Source organism: Mustela nigripes, chromosome 2 (genome assembly GCF_022355385.1).
Source record: "Mustela nigripes isolate SB6536 chromosome 2, MUSNIG.SB6536, whole genome shotgun sequence".
NCBI lineage: Eukaryota > Metazoa > Chordata > Mammalia > Carnivora > Mustelidae > Mustela > Mustela nigripes.
This window is the reverse complement of record NC_081558.1, coordinates 134,208,705-134,220,957: the sequence shown is the minus strand read 5'-3', so window position 1 is coordinate 134,220,957 and position 12,253 is coordinate 134,208,705. Positions and strand designations below refer to the sequence as shown.

Below are 12,253 nucleotides of genomic sequence, written 5' to 3'. Positions count from 1 at the left end.
TGTTTTTAGCTCTTTGGTTAATACCTAGGATTAGAATTGCTGGGTTATTTGTTAACTGTTTAACTTTTTGAGGAACTTACAAATTTCCCACTGCTGCTCTACCATGTACTACCCATAATGTATAAAGCTTTCAGTTTATTTAATAGTCTCCATACCCTGTATGAAGCCCAAACATGGGGCTTGAACTCCCGACTCGGAGATCAAAACCTGAACTGAGAGCAAGAATTGAACACTGCACCACCCAGTCACCCCTCTCTTTGTGTTTTGATTTGCATTTCCTGATTGCTTAATGTTAATATTTTTTCATGTGCTTATTATTTTTTCATGTGCTTATTTATCTTCTTTGGAGAACTATTCAAATCCTTTGCCCATTTGTTCACTGGTATATTTGTCTTACTAAGTTGTAAGAGTCTTTCTGTATTTTGGGTCCAAATCTCTTGTCAGATGTATGATTTGCAAAGGTTTTCTCCCATTCTGTAGGTTGTCTTCACTTTCTTGATGGTTTCTTCTGAAGCATAATTTTTAAAAATTTTGATAAATTTTTAATATGGATTCTTGTGTTTTGTGTGTCATACCTAAAACTACTACTAATCCAAGGGCATGGTGGTTGACCTTCTGTTTTCTTTTGTGAGTTTTATAGCTTTAGTTTTTACATTTAGGTTTTTAATCCATTTTAATTTTATAATACTGTGTTAAAGGGTCTAACTCTACTCTTGTATGTGGATGTCCAGTTGTTCCAGCACCATTTGTTGGAAAGACTATTCTTTCCCCACTGAATTTACTTGACATCCTTGTCAAAAATCAACTGACCATAAATGTAAGGGTTTATTTTTGGACTCTTCATTTATCTGTATGTCTGTCCTTGCATTAGGACCACACTGTCTTAATTACTATAGTTTTGTAAAAAAAAAAAAAGTTTGAAATCAGGAGTCCTCTAATTTTGTTCCTTTGTTTCTTTCTTTCTTTCTTTGTTTTTTTATTTATTTATTTGAGAGAGAGAGAGCATATGAGAGGGGAGGTCAGAGAGAGAAGCAGACTCCCCACGGAGCTGGGAGCCTGATGTGGGACTCAATCCCAGGACTCCGGGATCATGACCTGAACCGAAGGCAGTCACTCAACCAACTGAGCCACCCAGGCGCCCCTTTGTTTCTTTCTTAAGTAGGCTCCACCTCCAGCATGGAGCCTAATGCAAGGCTGGAACTCACAACCCTGAGATCAAGAGTTGGATTCTTAACCAACTGAGCCTCCGAGGCACCCCGAATTTTGTTCTTTGATATCAAGATTGTTTTGGCTATTCTGAGTCCCTATAATTTCCATATGAATTTTGTCAGTTTCAGGGTGGGGGGGAGAAGGTAACTGGGATTTTGATGCAGGTTGCATTGAACGGTAGATCAATTTGTGTAGTATTGCCATCTTAATAATTTTAAACCTTTACAGTCCAGTAACTGGGGATGTCTTCCATTTTTTTTAGGTCTGAATCTATACCATAATATTTTATAGCCTTTACTATACAGTTTTTCTTTGTTTTTTTTTTGTTGTTGTTAAATTCCTGTTTTGGAGGTTTTCTCTCTTTAATATGACCTTACAAATGGAATTTTTAAATCTCATTTTTAGGTTATTCAATCCTGGTGTATAGAAATACAATTAATTTTTGTATATTGATTTGCTGAAATACTAGGTTTAATAGTTTCGTGTGTGTGTGTTCCATAAGATTTTATATATCATCGGTGAATAGAATTTTACAGTAACTCTTTTCCAATAATAGTAGAATAATATTCAGTTATGCAGATACTCAGAACCTTGTATGCATGATCTTACCTGATACAAATATATGTATATTATTTACATAAATGATACTTTTTTTTTTTTTTTTAACTTTTAGATGACAGTGTGGGCAAATAAAATGACCAAAATTCAAACTCCTGAAAATACTCCTCGGTTATTTGATTTAGTAAAAGTAAAAGATGAGAAAATTCGCCAGGCTTTTTACTTTGCTTTACGGGATACCTTAGTTGCTGACAATTTAGACCAAGCCACAAGAGTAGCATATCAAAAAGATAGAAGATGGAGAGTGGTGACATTACAGGGGCAAATCATAGAACAGTCAGGTAATAATCATTTTTTTTCCTGGCATTGAGTTTATTTAATCTTGTTGGGGGAGACAACTAAGTCTGACTTCTGTTCTATAGGTACAATGACTGGTGGTGGAAGCAAAGTAATGAAAGGAAGGATGGGTTCATCAGTTGTTGTCGAAATCTCGGAAGAAGAGGTCAGCATATATAAAATTACAGTCAGACCTTTTATTTAAGCTTATTGATATGTAACATACATACTATAAAATTCAGTCTAAGCGTACTCAAATTTTAAGTTAACAGATTGAATTTTGTATAAATGACATAAGCTTTGGGAATTTTTTAAAATATAAAACCCTCTAAAGCTCTAAAAATAAAACATGTTAATTAGAAAATATATGCTCCACATATGTATCTTTCTAGTATTACATTTGGATCATATGGATATTTCATAATTTAACCACTCATTTGACATTTAATGTTTTTCCACATATAATTATTGTTGCAGTGTGTAATTGTTTTTTCTATTTCAAAAAAATTTAACTATAGCAAAGACTTCTGATGCATATTTTCAGATTTTATTTCAGAATGTTTTAACATGACCAGAAGTATATGAGAATGTTAAAATGTCTAGAAAAAACTTGTGTTCCATCATCCCCTTGGAACACTATACTTTTTTATTCCTTAAAAACATAAACTTCAATGTCCTGGATACCGACCTTTTTCCAAAAAGGTGTATCTTGGGTTTTATTTGTTTGTTTTTCTCATATTTTGAAATAGTTGCTATGCTTCCACTTAAAAATTTTCATGGTGTAATAGGTAACTATAAAGCACTTAAAATGTGATACAGAAATCAGTTCGACTGTCTCCTAAGCTTTCAGATTGTGAATTGGAACTGGATTTTTGGTTTTATTCTAGTCTTTAAAATCACAAGTTTCAGTTTTCTTCATTCGTTGGTTGTTTTGGCTGCTAATCTGAAATGACTCATGGAGTAAACTTATTTCTCTGGTATTCTTTGTAGGTAAATAGGATGGAATCACAGTTGCAGAGAGACTCTCAAAAAGCAATGCAAATCCAGGAGCAAAAAGTGCAACTGGAAGAAGCAGTAGTTGAGTTAAGGCATAATGAACAAGAAATGAGGAATACCCTAGAAAAATTTACTGCAAGCATCCAGGTACTCTTTTGTCAATATTAGCTAAAACTGTTGGAATTCGGTAACATTTGGCAGAAGCATTTCGTTGTTTGCTTATAATTTTAGAATACAAGGGAGGAGAGTGGGTCTCTAGATAGAAATCCTGTGTCTTGATTTCATTTCCCTTAGTACTAATGGATAAATGCCCTGTTGCAGTTTTGCTCTAACCACAGCTATTCTTGGCTTCCATTTATACTTAATGGAGTCTTCCTTTAACATCTATGTAAGCCTTTATGTTCATTCTCTTTTCAAAGAAGAGTGCTTTTTAATTATGAAAAGCAGTGCGTACCCACTATTTAAAAAAAAAAAGTGGTTTTTAGAAAATATACAGATTATCACACTTAATTTTTATGTATATCCTTTTAATATACATAGATTTTTAATGAATCATACTAACTTTTCATAGTAAATTGTGGTTTTCTTTCCAAACCAGTATAAATTTACTTTGTTTACAGCTGCATTTGAGCATTTCGTTTGTATCACAATTTGATAAATCTTTTCCATGTAATGAATATTGCTGTGTTTAAAATACCCTTGACAGGTGCACCTCACTGGCTCAGTCAGTGGAACCTGAGACTCTTGATCTCAGGGTTGTGAGTTCAAGCCCCAGGTTGGGTCTAACGATTACTTAAAATCTTCAAAATAAATAACGCTTTTTAGGTATATCTTTATACATTCGTCCAATTATTAGGTTAGATTCCTAAAATTATTACCCACTATGGCTACAGTGTTTCAGGCATTATTGTATAATATAAAATTGTTCTCAAAAAGATGGTTCTGATTCGTTTAACTTTAAGTAACATACAGGTAATTGTTTTTCCAAGCCTGAACACTAGGTGTAGTCTCCAGTATATTTTAAGTTTGCTAATCTGCACCCAAAACATGGCATTTTAACTCGTCTTTGTGATGAATTACAAATTTCCTGTGTTTGCCATTTTCATGTTTTATATTGTTCATGTTTTCTGCCCTTTTACTGTTAGTATTTTCTTAAAGATTTTAAGTGTCTTTATTTCTTTTAAACTATTTAAGGCAAATGTTATTAGTTAAAATATTGACATAATGTTAAAACATTTCTGTAGCGTTTATCAGAGCAAGAAGAATATTTGAATGTCCAAGTTAAGGAACTTGAAGCTAATGTACTTGCTACAGCTCCTGACAAAAAAAAGCAGAAATTACTAGAAGAAAATGTTAGTGTTTTCAAAACAGGTATGTTTAAAGATATTTGCTTGCTCATACGTGCTTTTTTTTTTTTTGAGATTGTTAAAAATAAGCTTTTAATGTTTGAAGTGTTAATGTAGCAATTTATAGAATAAAAATAGCAGTCACATACTTCTGTGCAAGTCGCGTCTCCGTTTCATGGTTTCTATTGTTTTGTTCTTAAAAGATTATAAACTAAGTACTGTTAAGTACTTAAGAAAACTTAAGCACAGAATGGATTATGGTTGGTTTTTGGTTTTTTGGGTTTAAGATTTTATTTATTTATTTGACAGAGTGAGCAAGCATGAGAAGAGGGAGGGTTCAGAGGGAGAAGCAGACTCCCTGCCAAGCAGGGAGCCTGATGTGGGACTCCATCCTGGGACTCCAGGATCATGGCCTGAGCTCAAGGCAGTCACTTAACCAAGTGACACATCTAGGCACCCCAGAATCGTTCATATAATTTGCCTAAGGTCATACAGCATGTGGTGATAGAGGAATTGAGGACCAAGGCAGTCTGATTCCAGAACCCATGCTCTTAATCTTATACTTAATATATTTGGCCCAGAGAGAGAAAGAGAGCGAGCACGAGCCAGGGGGAGGTAGAGAGAGGCAGGTTCTCCCTGCTGAGCAAAGAGCCGCATATGCGGTATTCAAAGCCAGAACTGGGATCGTGACCTGAGCTGAAGGCAAACGCTTAACCCACTGAGACACCCAGGTGTCCCTAAAGCAGACTTTTAACTGCCTCTTTCCTATCATTCCCATTTCCGGGTTACCTCCCCTTTCTTGGTCTCTGAACCTTGGATCAAGATGCCCCTCTCTTCAGCATCTCTACATTTTCCTACTTCCTTCCTTGTTAATCTGAGTACCTTTTCCTGCAAGCAGTTCTTCTAGATTTCCAAGGGAGTACAATGAGATGGCTTTGGGAGGCTTCTGTGGTCCTACTAAGCACCAAGGCTTTTTTTTTTTTTTTTTTTTTTTAAGATTAATTTATTTAAGAGATAGAGCAAGCTGAGGGTGGGAGGGAGAAGGAGAGAATCTGTAAGCAAACTCTGCTCTGAGTTTGGAGCCATAGGCCTAAGTGGAAACAAAGAGCTAGCTAGCTGGTCATTCACCCAGGTGCCCTGCCCCATGGCATTCTTTAATAGAGATGACATGCTTTTTTTTTTTTTTTTTAAATTTTATTTATTTCTTTGACAGAGATCACAAGTAGGCAGAGAGGCAGAGAGAGAGGAAGGAAGTAGGCAAGCTCCCTGCCAAGCAGAGAGCCCGATGTGGGGCTCGATCCCAGAACCCTGGAATCATGACCTGAGCCGAAGGCAGAGGCTTTAATCCACTGATCCACCCAGACGCCCCTTTTTCTTGGTTTTGTATGGTTTCTAAAAGCAGCTTCAGGGGGCGCCTGGGTGGCTTAGCGGTTAAGCCTCTGCCTTTGGCTCAAGTCAGGTCTCTATCAAGTAAATAAATAAAATCTTTAAAAATAAATAAAAGCCCTGGTCACATAATGCCACTTCCCTGTACATCACTCTCCAGTGGCTACTTTTCTTGGAGAGAAAAGTTGCAAAGATTTTTGAAAAGAGCCTGAGCGCATGAAGCCATTAATAAATGAGTGGCTTGGCGTGCCTGGGTGGCTGAGTGGGTTAAAGCCTCTGCCTTTAACTCAGGTCGTGATCCCGGGGGCCTGCGATCGAGCCCTGCGTCGGGCTTTCTGCTCAGTGGGAAACCTACCCCCCCCCCCCCCCTCTGCCTACTTGTGATCTCTGTCAAATTAAATAAATAAATAAATGATTTTTTAAAAAGAAGAAATGAGTGGCTTATGCTATGGCTAAGCCAGAGAATTTAACCATGTGTGGTTATAATACCATTTGTTTTGACATCGTGTGTTCTGGTTTTTTTTGAGATACACTTTTCCCCAAATGTCTAAAATTTTTCATGCATCAGGTTAAGTCCTATGACTGACAAAATTTACATCTAGTAAGAAATAGTGTGTGAACCTTAGAAACGTGAATTGAGCTCTTTTTTTTATTTCAGAATATGACAACGTGGCTGAGAGAGCTGGAAAAGTAGAAGCTGAGGTTAAAAGACTACACAATATTATTGTAGAAATCAATAACCATAAACTCAAGGCCCAACAAGACAAACTTGATAAAATAAATAAGCAATTAGATGAATGTGCTTCTGCTATTACTAAAGCTCAAGTAGCAATCAAGACTGCTGACAGGTAGAGTATGTATGCTAACCCTAACCAGTTTTCTTCCTGCTTCCATATTGGAAAAGCTTGGAAAGTATGCTATTACTTAGTAACCCTATCTAACATGTTTTTATCTAATAGGACTTTAGTAAAGGGAAACCTTTAAACATTTATGATGACCATGTGGGGGGATGTGTATGTGTGTGTGTGTTAAGTGGTGAACAGGTATGTGCCTTGGCAAAGTATAGTTCTGTAACTCTCCACTTGTATGCACCTAAAAATCTGTTTTATTTCTCTGGCATAGAGTAGTTCAATGGTTATTAAATCTAGGAGAATTAGCAAAATTGTCTTGGTAACTTAGTTTTTAGTTCATTGGATTACTCCATTGTCTTAACCATTCATAGGTCTTGTTTTTAAATCAATTTTTAGAGTATTGGTGTTTCTAGATAATTAAAGCTTAAACATGTTTATAAAATGTTAAAATGTGGGGCGCCTGGGTGGCTCAGTGGGTTAAAGCCTCTGTCTTCGGCTCAGGTCATGATTCCAGGGTTCTGGGATAGAGCCCCATATTGGGCTCTCTGCTTAGTAGGGAGCCTGCTTCCTCCTCTCTCACTCTCTGCCTGCCTCTCTGCCTACTTGTGATCTGTCAAATAAAATCTTAAAAAAAATGTTAAAATGTGAATAACTTTTTTATCTTAATAATCAATTTGTTACAATTTTATCTAGTTAAATTACTCCAGTGTTTTTGGCTCAAAGGTAGATAAAGCACTAATAAGCCATTTGTTTCTTAGGAGCAGAAGTTTATCTAAACACATTGGTCAAAGTAGAAGTAACTTTTATTAAGGGGGAAAAAAGTCCTTGTTCCCGTCCTTGGGAAACACACATTGCTCTAACTGGAAGGTATTATCTATTGGAAGGTATAACTTCATGAGTGTAGAGATTTAAGGATCTCCAATCAGATAAGAAAATGACAAGAATATAATAATACAACAGACAACTTTGCTTCATGGTTTAGGTTTCATTAATTTATATTCAGAGTTTAATAAAATATACATCCCAGAAGTGTATGTATAACATAAAAACCTTATCAAGGATGGTTCAGAAATCATAAATTTTAAAATCTGTGATAGTAAAATCTGTCAATTTCATGAAGTTTTCTGGTAAACTCTCATAAGCAGGAAAACAAATCCCATGTTAGCACATTTTTAATGTATCATTTTGCTTGTTTAGAAATCTTAAAAAAGCACAAGACTCCGTCTTTCGCACAGAGAGAGAAATAAAAGACACTGAGAAAGAAGTAGATGATTTAACAGCAGAACTAAAAAGTCTTGAGGACAAAGCAGCAGAGGTCGTAAAGAACACAAATGCTGCAGAGGTAAGACTTGGAGATGGAAGTGAATGGTATTGGAAGCAATTTAAAGATTTGGATATATGACATCAGTACCTTGACACAGTAAAGACTCAATAGCTTAAAAGTTTTGTAGCTATAACTAACATTTATTTGTACAATAAAAAAGAGGAGTATTGTAACTTTTCCATAAATAAACTTTAAAAATGGAAGTGGCATAGGGAGAGATTACTAATTTCTTCATCTCTGTAATGTAAAAATACTGTTCTTTCTTTCCATTTGGGAAGGTCATTATCCATAGTAGTAGTTCTTGTTTTTTAGGGGTCCTTACCGGAGATCCAAAAAGAACATCGTAATCTACTTCAAGAACTAAAAATAATTCAAGAAAATGAACATGCTCTTCAAAAAGATGCACTTAGTATTAAGTTGAAACTTGAACAAATAGATGGTCACATTGCTGAACATAATTCGAAAATAAAATACTGGCAAAAAGAGGTAAGATGGTTACCATTTAGTTAAATGTCACTTTAAAAGATCCTTATGGAAGAGTGATGTTTCTTGTTTCTATTTTTTGAGATGTTGTGATATGCATTTGTGAGATGCATTTTTGAGATGTTGTGATACTTAATCCCCAGAGATAATCATTTCTTAGGTTTACAGGGGATGTAATGAACAATATATATTGTAATTTCTATATATAGATATATCTGTGTAATGATTCCACTAGTCAGTATTTTCACCCCAGGGCTGATTCAGAGATTTAACAAAAGACTACGTGAACATTTTGGAACACTGTAATATTTTTCTTCTTGTCCTTTGAAAAATAATTGCTACAGAAATTAGCCATAAACCCTTAGTATATATTTAGTAGATAAGTAATTTGTCATATAGTGATTTGATTTTTTTTAAAATAATTAGTTCTGTGCCTTCCCTAATGTTCATCTAAATTGAAATTTTAGATTTCAAAAATATCACTGCATCCCATAGAAGACAGTCCTCTTGAAGAGATTGCAGTTTTAACCCCAGAGGATCTTGAAGCAATCAAGAACCCAGATTCTATAACAAATCAAATTGCACTCTTAGAAGCCCAGTGTCATGAAATGAAACCAAACCTTGGTGCCATTGCAGAATATAAAAAGAAGGTACGAGTAAACTGTTAATGACTTAGACAGAAATTCTTTAGTCCTTAACCTAAATTGTGAATTTTAATTTGTATAATTAGCAGTTTTAACTCTCATTTCAGAAGAGTAACTGAATAGATGTTTTTCTCGTGATTTTTTTTCATAGGAAGAATTGTATTTACAGCGGGTAGCAGAATTGGACAAAATTACTTGTGAAAGAGATCAGTTTAGACAGGCATATGAAGATCTTCGGAAACAAAGGCTTAATGAATTCATGGCAGGTTTTTATATAATAACAAATAAATTAAAGGAAAATTACCAAATGCTAACTTTGGGAGGTGATGCTGAACTGGAGCTTGTAGACAGCTTGGATCCTTTCTCTGAAGGAATCATGTTCAGGTTTGTAATTATACTGAGTTTTGGATCCTCTTGTTACATATCTCTACGTATTCTCCAAACTGTCAGTATTTTTTAAGGGTGGGATGTGTAGTTTAGATCTCCAGCTTGTTTTGTTTGATGGTGAGTATTAATTTGTTTACATATTGGCAATTTACAACATAAATTCTGAGCAAGCAGCAAATACTTAATTTTACATGGTATTTGTCTAGTTCATCTTTTTAAATATTTGAGCCATTTCAGTTTAACATTAGGATTTAAAGTTGCAAAGCAAAAAAATGCACTGGAAACTGAATAGCAAGAAGTGTTTACTGTCTTGCTGTTTAAATCTTAAAATTTTGATAGGTGTTCTTATGTGTTCGTTCTCCAATAACATTTTTACAAAATAACCTCAAAAAAGTTTAAATCTGTGAAAAGCAAATTAGAGATCCCCAGAAAGATAGAAGAAGCCAGTTTTAAATCAAATCATGAAATCTTTAGCTTTGCAAGTTATCTAATAGATTTTCTTTAATACAGTGTACGACCACCTAAGAAAAGTTGGAAGAAGATCTTCAATCTTTCAGGAGGAGAGAAAACACTTAGTTCATTGGCTTTAGTATTTGCTCTTCACCACTACAAACCTACTCCTCTGTACTTCATGGATGAGATTGATGCAGCCCTTGATTTTAAAAATGTGTCCATTGTCGCATTTTATATATATGTAAGTAATCATTTAGAGGTTTTCATTCTGAGAATTTTATAGGTTCCCTAACAATACACATGGAATTTATTGACTTCTTTTGAACTTTTCCCCTATACTCTTAATACGGTGTCCTGTGGTATCCGAGAGACCAAGTCCTTTATTTGAACTAAATATTTCTAATTTGAACAAGTAATGTAAATTAGTAGCAGAAACCCAGCTAGAATCCCTGGTCTACTTAGATCTTCCTCCCCCCCCCCCCCCCCCCCCCCAAGAAGCTTCTGGGCAACCATGTATCCCAAAATAACCAAATTCCTCTCAAATGGCTGTGTCATAAATTACACATGCTATCATTCCTCTTCATCTTAATTATCAAACTGTTGAATTTATTGCCCAGCAAAAACATTTCAAGTAAGTTAGATGTTTGTTATGATTTGTTACTAATACTTCTGTTTTTTTCTCTCTTTAGGAACAAACAAAAAATGCCCAGTTCATAATAATTTCTCTTCGAAATAACATGTTTGAGATTTCAGACAGACTTATTGGAATTTACAAGACATACAATATAACAAAAAGTGTTGCAGTAAACCCAAAACAAATCGCATCTAAAGGACTTTGTTGAATTTATTTATAGCCAGGATTCTTTAAATTGAATCAGTGAAGATTGAGCATATTGTATTATTGATTTTCTATTTGTAAAGGACTATAAATTATGTAAAATACATATTCCTAAACTGGATCATATAACTAACTGGTTTCTAGTTTATGCTATTGGGAGATAGGTTAAATAGTCTAATAAAATATTCTAGGGACACCTGAGTGGCTCAGTTGGTTAAGCATCTGCCTTTGGCTTGGGTCATTATCCCAGAACCCTAGGATTGAGCCCTGTATCAGGTTCTGCTCACTCAGCAAGGAGTCTGCTTCTCCCTCTGTCTCTCCCCGGCTTGTGTCCTCTGTCTCTCAAATAAAATCTTTTTTTAAATATTCTATATACCTGCTTTTAGGAGACTAAGAATCTGACAGTTTTGTAAGAAGCAGGCTATGGAGAAACTAAGATGCTTGGGAGTGCTAGATGATTTGCCCTTAGTCTGAAGTTACTACCAACAGAGTTTAAAAGTATGTTAGTTCATGAACAGTAAGTTCTAAACTACATCATGTTACTCAAGATGCACATACCATCATGGATCCCTAATCTACAGTGGAAAAGCCTGCCAACTACTAATGAATAAATTCTTAAGGTATTCTATTTAATTTACTATAACAGTTTGTGGACAGTCACTGTATTTATTACCCAAACAATGGGAACATTTTTTTAAACAGTTCTGAATTCTACAAGATGAAAATTTAAATATTTTATATGCTTTTCTAACTCCGTGTGTTTAAAACTTGCAAGAGGGCCAGTCAGCAAACAGGCAGTATCTGAACATGAGCAAGATACTCATCAGTGAAAAAGGAATAAATACTCATTATTATTGCTTCATTTAAAGAAAAATGAAGTATGTAGGGGTTAACTTTCTTAGTATAAATGGGAATTGTTTGCCTATCCATCTGCCAGGGCTTTTTCTTTCCTGCATTAGCTCAGTGTTACACTGTAAACTGAAATGAAGTTGGCAACCACTTGGTTTTCAAGAGGAATTCTGGTATTGAATCAAGTCTTTGCCCTAGCTATTTGATTTTGGGATATTGATCCTAAGAAATTAAAACTAAAAGTTATTAGCTCAATAATCAGCCATTGTTTAGGTATTAAAAGATCCAACAAAGATGGTTTGTATCCTAACAGTCATTAAATATGTAAATATATGAGCATGGACTTAAATAAAGCAAGATATGAAACTCTAATATGGTCATTTGTTTTAAATCAAGATATAAGGGAAAACTAAAAAGAATATAATCAAGTGCTTTTTCATTGGTGAAAGTAGTGATGAATTTCCAGAACTTAATACTCTAGTACTAAGCTCTACAACATTTTAAGTCTTAAAAAAGAGTTTAGATAATTCCCATTACCCATATGAAAATTCCAGAGCTACTACCCCTGAGTTTGAGCGCCTTATTAAGCCACT

At 34.8% G+C, this 12,253-nt stretch overlaps 1 protein-coding gene across 1 annotated transcript in view; it reads left to right on the top strand.

Annotated features, from left to right (window-relative positions):
• SMC4 (structural maintenance of chromosomes 4) overlaps positions 1 to 12,032 on the top strand; it is a 36,264-nt gene extending 24,232 nt beyond the window's left edge. The window contains exons 14-24 of the mRNA XM_059391638.1: positions 1,883 to 2,108; positions 2,190 to 2,269; positions 3,094 to 3,246; positions 4,344 to 4,470; positions 6,490 to 6,679; positions 7,880 to 8,024; positions 8,319 to 8,492; positions 8,957 to 9,139; positions 9,285 to 9,517; positions 10,031 to 10,214; positions 10,663 to 12,032. Of these exons, the coding sequence (XP_059247621.1) occupies positions 1,883 to 2,108; positions 2,190 to 2,269; positions 3,094 to 3,246; positions 4,344 to 4,470; positions 6,490 to 6,679; positions 7,880 to 8,024; positions 8,319 to 8,492; positions 8,957 to 9,139; positions 9,285 to 9,517; positions 10,031 to 10,214; positions 10,663 to 10,815 (1,848 nt within the window). The 3' untranslated portion in view covers positions 10,816 to 12,032. The remainder of the gene's footprint in view (positions 1 to 1,882; positions 2,109 to 2,189; positions 2,270 to 3,093; positions 3,247 to 4,343; positions 4,471 to 6,489; positions 6,680 to 7,879; positions 8,025 to 8,318; positions 8,493 to 8,956; positions 9,140 to 9,284; positions 9,518 to 10,030; positions 10,215 to 10,662) is intronic.
• The last annotated feature ends 221 nt before the right edge of the window (positions 12,033 to 12,253 follow it).